Below are 13,611 nucleotides of genomic sequence, written 5' to 3'. Positions count from 1 at the left end.
GAATTTACAGAATTTACAGTTTGTTGGTCATCTCTCTTCTCCTAGGACATTTTTTCTTCCTCTATTCTGTTCCTGCCACTCCTTTCTATTCAAAGTAAAAATCAGAATCTATTTTCTTCTTTTTCTGCTGAACATATGTTAATTACTAGCCAGGGTGCTGATATGAACAGAATTCACCTTCTTTTACTCTCTTTCTAAATTTGACACTTGATCTGTTTCAAATATTTGAAATAAAAGCAATTTAAAAAATGATTGTTGTCATTCTTGCTTCTTTAGAATGTGGTTTTCTAGAAAAGTATGGCTCATGTATTTGGAAAGCTTTATATGGCACCTACTGGAGACACTCACTAACTATTAAAAACAAAACAAAAGAAAATAATCAATTTTGGACCAAGGAGAACATAACAATTTTGAAAGAATTAACAACAGAATATATACAAAGGCTATAAATGTCAACAGGGGTCCAATAGCATTTAATAGCATTTCAACAGCATTCCAATAGCTTTCCATTAAATGTGAGCTCTATGAGGCAGGTAGAGTTTTTCTCTTGTTCTTCACCAATGTAATGCCAATACCTAAACCAGTGCCTGATACATAGTAGGAAATCAATAAGTGTATCTTGATTGAATTAATATACTTCCAAGTTGTACAAATTCAACATTTAAAAATTCTGTTTTTCAAAAATTTTAGACATAAGATGGGACAATAAGCTCATTGAAGGGAATTCTTTGTGAAGGCAGTTGGCCACATATACAAAATATGTTAGCCCAAGACAGATATTAAGTACCATATTTTGGGTCTTTGTCCTCAAACTAACAGTGCATTATTCTCATAGACAGTAAAAGGGTAGACATATCATTCTCCATGAGAGTCACATGCCTACCAATTCAAAATTTTAAGACTTCAAAATACAATAGAAGTATTGTAGGCAATTTCTCTTTCAAGATTTTCAGATTTGCTTCTATTTTATTTTATTTTGATGAAGTGCTGAGCTTGAACATACAAGGCCTTTCAAATACTTCACTAATTTACTTGTTCATGTAAATAAAAAAGTGAAAACCCTGTGTAATTAGCAGCCAATCCCCTCAGCATGGGCTACACCAAGGTTATTAAATCAAGACTACCAGCTAGCAGCTAACAAACCAACACAAAGCAGTTTATAAAAGTCCACAAATCTCAGAAGAACAACATATACACATTTCATATTCAAACTGAGTGCATTTCATTAAGCAAGTCTCAAAGGAAGCCATAATGCCTCAGATCAGAAACAATCCCATTTTAGAAAAGACACATATGCAGAAAAACCCACTTTCATAATCACAGGTCCAAAATGAAGGAAAGAAATCCACATACTCACCTGGCTAACGGGTTCTTTCGTAGGAGGCTTTCCTCTTCTGGCTGTGCTAGTAGCCAGGGTCGTGGTAGTCTCCATAATTGATGTGGACATCTCTGACTGCATGGCAGTGGCTGTCGACTCAGTTGTCATAGAGGAAGGCACTTCACCAACCAGTCTCACATTTCCCACTATGGCGATGTTGGCATCATTTTCGGCTGCCATATTCAGAACTTTCAAGCCATTGTAGTAAAGCCCAGAGAGCTGGCCCTGGAAGGGCTGGCCCTGCTCTTTCCCGCCAATTATTATGGTTGCTTGGCTATTGAAGATTGTGAGCTGACGCCCTGTAAAAATAATATTACATACATGCAAAAATGTTGATTGTGAACTCTACATTCTACAAAGGATGATAAAACAGATCTTTCATGGGGTGAATAATGAGAGCAATAAACTATAAGAGAGGCATTTGACTCATAATTCATTGCTTATAAATGAGGTGTCCATGAAATGCATAATCATTGGCAAATACTTGTAAATTCTCAACTTATTGTAAATGTAGTGCTTTTGCTAAAAGACCAATCAAAGATATGTATTATAAATCAATTTTTAGTGGATCCCTTTTCCCTTTTACCTCAAGATCTTATACTATTGGTCTCCTAAGTCTAAATTAATTTAAAAAAAAAGTGAGAGATCTAACATTTCAAGTATTTGTCATTTTAAAATTATACTGACAGAAATTAATCTAAGCAGCTAAAATCTAATTTTAAATTTATGGTAAAAATTTTGTACTTCATGTAATGGCCACATGTATCTATCTGCTATTCTTTAGAAACGTTTATTTTTTGAAGGCAATAGTCCATTGTTATTTGAATTATTCTATTTTTCCGGCAATCACACTGAAAAGAAATGCATGGTTTACACTGAGCATGTCAGAGACAAAAAAATTCCAAAAATACTTTTCTGATTGGCTTTCAGCAAGTCTATCAAAACAAAACAGAATGAAAAAAATAGCTTCAGATGTAAAAAGCAGCTTCAGGAATGATACACAAACCGATGGAGAAATTATGGCACATTTCCATCAAACAGCAATCCTCAGCAACAGTACCAATATCATCAAATTGAGTATCCAGTTTTAGCAGATTGCTCTCTGCTCATAAAAAGCATGCACACAACTTTAAGTTCACTTTTAATCAGGGCTTGTTCCCAAATGCTCTTAGAAGGTTGCAAACGTTAAAGGGACTTCATTTTGACTGGCAATCCATATTGCCCACTATTTAAGATGCCTAGAGTTTAAACCAAGAGTTTGTTGTTTTTGTTTTTCAGGACCATCATAAAGATATCAGAACTACATATATTTTAGTTAATAATTTAGAGGCTGGAACATGTAATATAATCTATGAATGATTTATCATTTTGGGTTAATGCTTGCTGTGAGTACCTTCATAGATTGAGTTAGTGGATTATATTTAACAGTCCCTTTAACCTTAAGTTAACAGGGTAAGATTATTAAACAGCTGGTACGTCTAAAAATGTATAGAAATTATTATACAAGGTATGCAAATATTGCTATCTACATTTTACTGTTTTAAATTTGTTTTTAATTTAGTTTTACGGAAAATTTATTTTTTATGTTTATTAGTGTTACAATGAAGTACTACTTGGTTATGTTCAAATTATTTTTTTATTTGAAGTTTTAATCAATGTTTTTTACCTTTGTCGAGTAGCCATTCATCAACTACTCGACCAAGTCGATATGGAATTCGCTGTCTAGCAATCGCCAGGCGCTCGTTATCATTGTTTCCTTTAAAGTTTAAAGAGACATTTCATTGGTTAAAATCTGTAAGGTCAAAGGTTAAAAGTTAATACTTAAAGCTTGAGCTATACAGTTGCCACATGATTTTTTGAAATTTGGAATTTTAAAAAGTTCTACCTAGAACATTTCATGTTTCAGACTTGTCATTCATTCATTTATTTTATTTTAGCAAACAAAATTATTCCTATGTTAATTGAAAATTAGAAATCTGCATTTGAGCTAGGTTATTAAACTTATGTTATAGACAGACCCGAACAACCAATTTAAACAGCATAGAATAGCTTTACAAAAAAATGACCATTGATCTCAGGGTTTTGTCTTTTTGATGTTTCTTATTAACTAGTTAAACATGTTCAGGTGAAACAGGTTTAAGTTTTCAAAATACATTCAACCTCTTATTCCAGATTAGTAATTTATGAACACCAAACTTAATACCGTCTTTGGCACACTGAAGCATCTAAAATAGACCTAGCATACTTTATGACCTAGTCAGAAAATAGAAACTCTTATTCATCTCATTTAAGGAAACCACAAAGTCCAAATAATTCTTCACAATAGTTCCACACAAATTGGTTTATCAATCACTTGGACATCACAAGAGAATACATCTTGCATCATCCAAATATGTTATTATAGGAAAAGGCTTTGACAAAAGTGACCTTATATGACTGTCCTTAGTTTCATTTAAAGCTTAACATGTTGAAATAAGTAACATTTGAAAAGAATTATATGTATGTTTTTATATACTGAAATATCTGCTTTTTATTAAACTATCGTAAAGAAGACATGATAGCTTAAGGAACAAATACAAGCCACAAACACTGGTCCCTATTCAGAGATCTAAACTAAATGCAAGCTTTGCTTCTTTGAACAAAAAATTATCTGAGAGAAAAACCAGTTTAAATTGACCTTGAATAATGCTTGCTATAGATGGGTGTTTTCTTGATCTATAAAGCACTTAGGAAGAATCTAGGCTGCCATCTCAGCGCTCAATCGTGTATATTGTAAGAAGTTATTCCATTCCATGAAAATTAAATAATATAGAATTTTGAGCTAAGATATTTTAACAACAGCTCAGATGAGGACTCAGAGGTCAAAAGAAATGTTGAATGGTAGTACTGCCCACAAGAAAAGACTAGAGCATTTTGCTAGGAAAGATGATAAATATAAATTCTCCTCAGATTTTAGAACATGTAATTTATAAGTGTTTTCTTATGCTAGTCTTATTATACACTATACTTACCACAATAAACCCACCATGATATTGGTCACACACTTCTAGAGAAATAGAAAAGAACTACCTTTTAGATCTTAATTTGTCCTTTGAATGTCTATATGACTGAAAATATTTCATACATTAATATTTAATTTAAAATGTAAATATCAAAGTGAAACAAAATACAAAGTTTAGTAAAAACATTTATATGTAATTCTGTGTGTTGTGCAATCATTAAAATGCTATAAAACAATATTTTATCCTATGGGAATATATTTTTAGTATATCGATATTTTTAAAGAACCCAAGGATGCAAATAGCTTAAATTCCAAGCCTATCTTCCTTTTAGAAGACTGTGCACAATTTCTGTTCTTTTGTGGGCTTGTTTATATATATATTTGGAAAAATATACTAAAATCTAATACTGATTATATTAATGCAGTGTGGTTATTGATGAATATGTGTTTTGGGCTTATATATAATTTAAGCAACAAACATGTTTATGTGCATAACTTGGTAATCAGACGTGAGATATTTTTCAAAAACACATACCCTTTGCTCTATGGACTTTGTTGTTGGCCAACACACATATCAATTCACACTGTTATAACTCTCCTGATGACTTTATAATTAGGTGGCTCCTTGTGCTGTTTTTCATGTTAGAGTATTCCCATCATCAGAAATGATTCATTATTCCCTCACACACCACCCAAATCTGGGCCTCAAATCACCTCTTGCCCAATTACTACTGCAGTGTATTAACAGTACTCTCTGCAATCATTCCACCCATTCTTCCTATGTCAGCCAATATCTAATCTTGCACTTGTCTATTTTAATCCTTGCATTACCTTTAGGATAAAATCTCAAACCCCTCATGAGGTTTATGAGAACTCCCATGATGCAGTCTCTTCCTACCTTTCCCGCTTATGGCTGTCACTGCCTTGCTCTCCTCTTTCCATCCTCATGAGACTTTTTTTCAACTCTTCTAGAACTCTCCTAACCTCTGGACTTCCATACTGGTAGCTTCCTTTATTTGAAATACTCTTCCTCACTCTCACCCTATGCCCATATTTTCTTAGCCAAACATGACTCATTAATGGAATCTTCTTGGCAGGAGTATTATTTCCTCAAGAGGTCTTCCCTCATGTCCTCAAGTTAGATTAGGACACCTGAGTACATGCTTTCCTAGTGTCTGATACATGCCCTTTAGAAACAAGCTTTGACTCTGTAATTGCGTATTCAATAAATATTTTCCCTTTAAACTCTGAAGTTCCACGAGGTCAGGTAGTGTTTATTTTTGTACTCGTAGTGCTTGCACAATACCTATGATATAACCTCCTATGAAATATCTAAGGAATGAAGCAGTGAAGGAAAACTGGTTTTTAATTCTGATAGTGTCTGTGGCACCACTGTAGCCTAACAAAATGCACAAGAAAAACAAAGCAAATATTTGTGCCCGGAGAATAGAACATATGTAGCTAAGCTTCCCTTTGTACTTTCCAAAGAAAATGTCACATATTTAAACAATAATCTTATTTCTTTTATGATTGACACTGATTTGAATGTCTATACAGTCAATTAGTTCATTATTTGCTTAGTAATAACTGCCCAATGCCACAAAATAGATAATCATGGTTATCATTAGGAGGTGAAATAGAGAAGTCCTAAATAAGACTGGTGGAGAAAACTGAAGGCATTATGTATTCTTTTTGAATGACTTTTAAAAGAGCACATAAACACACATGAATACATATACACACAAATACATACATACAATTTCCCCTCATACCTTTGACTGGCACACACAGAACAATTAACACGATTAATATGGCATGATTTAAGTCAAAAATAGCTTTGGAAGATTCTTGAGGAGACTTAGCTATATAAGAACAGAATCATTACATTCCCAATGAATAACAAAGAGGTCAGCTAACAACAAGAAAGAGAAAATACAGTAGGCAGCAGAGATAGGTGTCTCAGATGTGATAATTAAGAAAGGTAGTCACACAAATGGGCTCCCAAAATCCCCTTACCCACAAGTGTCAGATGCCTTCTAGAGCATTCTTTTTTTAACTGGAAGACTTGATTTTGAAATCAAAGGACAGACTTTATTCTTAATTGGGGTAATGGATAGGAAATCAGATGGTGCTTACTTCAATTCAATAAATGTTGACTTTTTTCTCCAGATGCTTTCTTCTTCTACTAGAATTAAAAACTGACTTTTCTCATGACAAAATTATATATAAATACACTCTTGAAAAATGAAGACATATCTAAATACAGTATAGTGACAATGACTTTTTAACAATTGATTCCCAAATTCCTTCTACTACTGGGTATAAAATAGTTTAGATTGTATTGGTTCACCAGAAATAAACCTACAATTTGCCTCTACCTCCTGATTTTCATTAACAAGCTGCATATGGAAAGCCATAACTGAGTTATATTATTTTAAGAAATTTCTCAAAATGCATTTCATTTCTTTACAATTTCATGGTGATAGGTTATTTACAAAGTATCCAATAACTCTATGATTTTGTTCTTTTTATTTAATCCTGTCCATAGTTTGCCATACATCTATATTACATGCAATACATTACATGCAATATAAAGTACATAAAACAACCCATTTGACTGGGGAAGTTCAAAGATTAATATAATTTTTGATGACCTTTTCCTTTCTTTGAAAATGGTTGGGATCTAAAACCAAATGTGCTGGGGTATAGAAACATTACATGGAGCTTCTGTGCTTGGTGAAAGGAAGCAGGCTTATACCGATAGGAGAGATTACAAACAAGTGGAATGTACCTGAAAATTCAAATAAAACCGAAGATGAGAAGCTATTTGCATCTTCAAGTTTCCTAAGTCAGAGGCAAGGATAAAGCAATAAGAACCCAATTATACAAGACCTATTCATTTTGAAATTATTAAAAGGGTCCAAGAAGAATTTCAACTTTTTAAAAAGCATGCAAATCAACTACAGCAATCTACTGAGGACATAAATTAGGTTTATGAAAACAGAGCTTCTCACTGAAAGGTTACAAGATAATAATTTACTCTCATACTCCCTTCACTCTAACAAATGTGGAATGAGGTTTTCTTGTTGATTTCTTTTCTTTTTCCTCCAGTTAATTTTATGCGGGTTAAATATGTTGGTACCTCCACTGAGAATGTCACTAGCAAAATACAGGACTCTGCTGAAGCAATTTTCAAAAAAATGAAACAGGATGAAAACTTTGGGTTTATTTTTCTTTGAATTTTTGAAGGATTCAGTATTTTTTAAATTAAATAATGTTTAAAATTAAAATATTATTGACATATAACATTATTTTAGTTTCAGGATTCAGTGTTTTTGACAAAAGGCAGGCCCCCTGTAGTAACCCCACCACAACCAATTAATAGGCACAAGCTCTAATTGGAGTGGCCATTCAGACATGTTAAATATAAGGGTATTTCAAACAAGGTTGCAGCAGTGAAGAATAAAAAGGAAAATCTGATCATTTAGACTTAGAGTGTAACATCCTCTACTTTGACTGAACCCCAGATAGTTCATTTTCCTACCTAACCAATAATATTTAGTCACACTATAGTATAGTAATTTTGTATGAACCAGTAGACTTCAAGGAAACGAGTAATTTCAAAGAATCAAGGTAAGCAGCAAGGGGTAATAAAACTCAAATCCTTGAGTTGGAGTTAAATTTCATGGTGGCACTCAGAGAACAAGGGGAAATAAAATTGTAATCATATTTTTATGACTATTGGTCAGTAGAGACAAGCTATATGAACTTCTCTAATACATAGTTTTTCTTCTCTCATTTTCATAGATCTTCTTCCCTGATGTGTAATTTCTCCTTGGAAATAAAAGTGTCAGTTTTTAATATGACATAGTAATATCCTTGGGAAAAAATAAGGAAAAGCAGTGCTATGAACCCAACAGAATAATATGTAAGTAAAACAAAGAAACTTACTTCTTCTGAAGGCTTCCTATTTCCTGAGTTTTTAACATTGGAAAAGGAAACACAAAAGGGTTCTGAAAATCTATAGATACTTCCAGAGAAGTATGATTCCAGGAGTCTGATTTTAGATCTTTTGCTTTTAAACGGGAACACGTCATTTGGATATACTTAGGACCATAAAGTAAGGTAAAAGTTCAACATAGTTTTGCAAAATTACTCTAGGTTTAAAAGCAGCATTACCACATGATTTGCAAATAAATGCCCTATGTGTGGTTGTTATGAGAACCATACAATACAATAATACCTAAATTAGCTGGTAATTTTCCAAATAAGTGGATTTTGAACACCACTGACACTCTTCAAGGAACAAACTTGTGAAAGAAATGTAGCTGTTCTAATGAAAATATTTTTCCTGTGTATTATATTATTTGCTATATCATTAAGATATGCACACAAAAATATACAGTCATTCACTGCATAATGACATTTAGGTCAACAACAGACTGCCTATACGATAGTGGTCCCATAAGATTAGTACTGTATAGCCTAGGTGTGTAGTGGGCTATGCCATCTAGGTTTGTGTAAGTACTGCAGGGGAGGAAAAAATTTTCCTCTACGCTTCTAGGTTCTTCTGGTTGGGCTAAGAGTTAAATTGACATGAGGCAGATTAACAGGAGAAAAACAAACAAAAGTTTAATAACGCTTATACATGGGACAAACCCAGGAAAACTGAGTAACTTGCTACAATGGCTGAAGCCCTCACCTTAAATGACATCCTCAGCTAAAGACAAAAGAAAATGTTGGGGGTGGGGAGAGTCAGGAACTTCAAAAGGAAGGGAGGCAATTCACAGGTAGGTGTAAAGGAGCAAACTTTCCAAACTTGTTTGAAAAACAAGCATTTCTTTGGCCACACAGAAACAGAAGAACACAAAGGGGAGCTCAACAAACAGGCTTTTCTACGTTCCTCCCTGTCTATCACCTAGTTCATGTTATGCTAAAGTCATAGCTCACTTCCTGAGACAGGGTTTTTTTATCTGAATTCTTTTAGGCAGTTACGGGGAAGGTAACAAGAAAAACTTTCTGAGTCTTTTGTTTCTTAAAAATAATCAGCCTAAAATAATCCTCACGTTAAAGGGAGACATTTTGGAGTGGCAAATTTTGTTGCCCTTCAGTATACTCTATGATGTTAACACAACAATGAAATCACGTAATGACACATTTCTTAGAACATGTCCCCATCGTTAAGTGATGCATGACTGTACATCTATTTGGCTCCTGCCTACTTCTCCAGTTTCATCCTGAGCTACTTATTTCTAACTCTTTAAATTCTGGTTACCCTAAACTTCTTCAATTCCTTTAACCAAGCTAATCCTCTTTCAAGATGCCATTGTCTTTGCCTTGTAAATTTCCTCCATCTCTGGGTACTCCTCAACACTCTCATACCCACCCAACATACACATCAGTGCATGAACACTCACACACACACACACCCCCCTGAGTCTGGCCAACTTATTTCTCCTTTAAATATTAGTTTATATGTTTCTCAAGGAGGCATTCCCTGTGGCCCCACCCCTCCACCAAATTAGCCTAGAGCTTTATGTTCTAACAACACTCAGTAGCAGTATCTATAACCATATGAAATGATTTTGTGTAATTGATTCTAGATTATAAGTTCTTTGCAAGCAGGGGCCATGTCTGGTCCATCAGTTCACTGCCATATATATATATATGGCATATATAATATTATATTATATATTATATTTATTATTATAATTAAATATATAAAAATATACATATTAAAGAAAATATAAGACCAACAGAAAATGGGAAAATAAACTATTGAGTAGCTTTTATGTTTTATGCATTGTGCCATTTGCTTATATAGGTTATCTTCTTTAGTCTTCATATTGATCCCAGACCATAAGTATCTTTTACTTTGTAGATGGAAAAATTGAGGCTCAGGGAGATAATATAACGAGTGTTGGGTCATGCATAATAGATGGAGGAAGCATTTGAAACCAGAGATATTTGACTCCAAAGCTATTCCATAGGATAGTTATTAAAGCAAAGTCTCAAACAGCCTGAGTTGTGAAGGCCCAACATCTTCCTTTTAATCATTATGGCACTCTTTTATATAATGAAAATGTCATGTTCTTGTCTGTAAAGGTTCTGCCTCATAAAGTTTGGGGTGAGTTTTCCCTCTTGGGCGTGCAAAATCAGTAACCTTCCCCAAATCCTTGAGGATTCATCAGGAGGATATTTTTATCATCTCTATTTTATAGATATAGTGAAGCAGAGGCAAGGAAAGTGATCAAAGTTCTACTACAGCTGAGATCCCAGTGAGGAGCAGTATTTCCTTTTCTTCCTTTTATAACAATGTCCTGCCATGTACAACCACTTGAGACATAAAATCTTCCAGGCATTCCTCGTCTTTACCCCTAATCTATAAGACAAGCTTCAAGCATAATAATCCACCAAGTTCACAGCTTTTTGATGCCAATCCTCTTCAGAGACAAGCTGGAAAAGGAAAGAGGGTCCTGGTCATGAGTCAAAAGACCACTCCTCTCCGTTGGCTTGTAAGAAGAGGGATGGAACTCTGCATCACATTAAAGTGAATTTTGCTAGGACTTCACATTTCCTCCTTTTTGTCTTCCTTGCTCATCTCTTACCTCTGTTCTCATGCTATTTATCAATAACCCAAGACAAGCATCCACATCTACCCTTTCTAAACATATCTCATGTCCCCAAAAGACTTCATCTTCTTTCTCTAGTTCTAAAAATCAAATCCCTTGTTTCCTTAATATAGCTAAGCTAGACATTAGGAAAGCGATCTGACTCAAGGAAGTCAATACATAAGCACCAACTGTGTCCTCTGAAAGCACTCTGACATCCATGCATCAATACATCACATAGATCCTATCATTGAAGGGCTCACACTCTGTCTGCGGTGTCAAGGGGCAAAATCAGGAAAGTTAAATGGAAGTTCAAGATAATAGATAACTTGGCATAATTATACAATTAGCCACTATTTGAACTGTAGTTGCCACAGAAGTTCAGAGAGAACAATGGATTAAAGCAGACAAAGAAGGTGTGATAGAACACAAAGGATTTCACCTAGGTCACAAACAATCTAAATATTACTGAAATGATAACTAGATAAAAATGTGTTGTAATGTGTATATCAATCTCCAAACAGTTGATAACTGACTATTTTCTTTGACTTTGCAAAGCTATATACCCCTACATCTATACATACATATATATATATACATATATATGTTTTTTTTTTTTGGTGAGGAAGATTCTCCTTGAGCTAACATCTGTTACCATTTCCTCCTCTTTTTTTTTTTTGGCTTGAGAAAGCTTAGCCCTGAGCTAATATCGATGCCAATCTTCCTCCAATTTGTATGTGGGATGCCTCCACAGCATGGCTGATGGGTGGAGTAGGGTCTGCACTCGGGATGTGAACTTGCGGACCCAGGCCGCTGAGCGGAGTGCACAGAACTTTAACCACTCAGCCACAGGGCCAGCCTCGTACATCTATCTTTTAAATAAATATATTCTTTAATATAATATATTTAGTCTCAAACTACTTGCAAATTTGAATAAAAATGGTTAAAATATTTATGCCACGTGAAGTGAAACACAATATACACAATGTTAAAACTACTAAAAAAGATACAATGCAAGTTGGCAAGAATTTGAGGGCAATATGTGAAAATGAAAACACTTGTGTTAGGATGGAAGCATTATAGGGGATCTTTTTCAAATTTTAATTTAATATTATTGATACTAAATTTATAGATATTTCAATTTTGTTCCCACTATTTCCTTTAAAACAAAAGCATTTTCTAGAAATTAAATGGAGTATCTTAATGCAATGCTATAGCAAGAGATGGTGGCACACCCCAAGTGCCCTGTCAGTCAGCCCACTTAAGAGCTACAGAAAGCGCAGACTGCTCAAGTAGGGTAGTTCTCTGTTCCTGACTGAGCTTCAGATGACAACCCAGCTCCTTATGTGGAACAGCAGGCCCTTCTACCCAGCTAAACCATATCTTCATGTGAGACTGCTGTGATGTTGGGTATGGAAGGACACAGGTCGTCTACTAGAGTTCAACAGTGCTTTGGGGAATAAATTAGAAGCTTAGTGCATTTCTAAGTGGCTTAAGAAATTTCTACTTTCATGTCCCTCTGTTATGAGGAACTACATTAAGATATCTACTGTGCCTTTACACACAGATTTGTAGAAGCACTTGTTCCTACTAACTATTTACATTCAAAAACTTTATTTTGGATGTTGTTCCATCAGATTAACTAGAAATAAATGTAACCTTGTGAACTTTGGGTCTCATTGCCTCTGTGGAATGAGCAGTGATTTATGTGTTCTTCCCTAAGCCTTGTGATGCCGTTAGGTTCCTAATGGAGAGACTGAAGTATCATATCAAAAACCAGCAGCAAGAAATGAAAAGCAACAGGGACAAGCAGATAACAAAATACAGAATGTACTCTGATAAAGGTCATATTCCGTTATCACGCATACTAAAGAGTTCTTTTGTGCTAGCTGTGCAGCATTTAAGACAGAAGAATGTCTTAACAGCTTCAAAAACAGTCAGGGCCACTGATAGACATCACTCAATGGTGAGAATAAGAAAAATGGAATGTAAGAACAGCCTGCATAACCTTACAAATGGCATTTTGCCATTTTCCCAGATATGAGAATCTTAAGCACTTTCTAAATCATAATGTCATAACATTTAAGCTTATCCACCCTAATAAGAACTTACGTATGTATTCTCTAAGGCTTCTTTTCCTAGTTCTTAATTTCTGAAAATCAGAGAATTTTGTGGTACAGCTGGATTTTTTTACCTCCTCTCACCAACCTTGACTTTCAATCTATTCTTCTTAAGATTTAGATGGGTCTATGGAAGAGGAAATAAGTAAATGTCTCATATATGGTCTGATATGGCCTGTAAATTGTACTGAGAAAATTCCTCATTCTCCAGTTAAGAAAAATAAGTCTGATTACGACTGCACTTTGACCTCATTTTCAGTGGACTTCAATCTCTTTCCTCCACTTGTAATTATGATGCAGGAAGATTTTTTTTCAATTAGAAAGATGGGGTTTGTCAACTGCACACAAATTATTTAAGATTAAATGTTCTGGAAATGCAAAGGACAGGCTGGGATACAACTGTGGATCAGTGCTAGCCCTCTTCAATCCTATAAAATGTAAAATCTATGAATAAAATAATGAATTTTTTCTTTTGCAGATAAATCAAATACTATGAATTTG

At 34.4% G+C, this 13,611-nt stretch overlaps 1 protein-coding gene across 33 annotated transcripts in view; it reads right to left on the bottom strand.

Moving 5' to 3' along the window:
• NRXN1 (neurexin 1) overlaps positions 1-13,611 on the bottom strand; it is a 1,069,254-nt gene that overhangs the window by 133,055 nt on the left and 922,588 nt on the right. For 20 of the 33 annotated variants that reach the window (XM_070512109.1, XM_070512110.1, XM_070512113.1 and 17 more), the window contains 2 exons: positions 3,045-3,134; positions 1,358-1,677 (listed from right to left, as the gene is read on the bottom strand). In XM_070512109.1, the coding sequence (XP_070368210.1) occupies positions 1,358-1,677; positions 3,045-3,134 (410 nt within the window). The remainder of the gene's footprint in view (positions 1-1,357; positions 1,678-3,044; positions 3,135-13,611) is intronic. The other 13 variants (XM_070512121.1, XM_070512123.1, XM_070512124.1 and 10 more) reach the window with 1 other exon arrangement.

The sequence above is a fragment of the Equus asinus genome, chromosome 6 (genome assembly GCF_041296235.1).
Source record: "Equus asinus isolate D_3611 breed Donkey chromosome 6, EquAss-T2T_v2, whole genome shotgun sequence".
Taxonomy (NCBI): Eukaryota; Metazoa; Chordata; class Mammalia; order Perissodactyla; family Equidae; genus Equus; species Equus asinus.
This window is presented reverse-complemented; position numbering and strand designations above follow the sequence as displayed.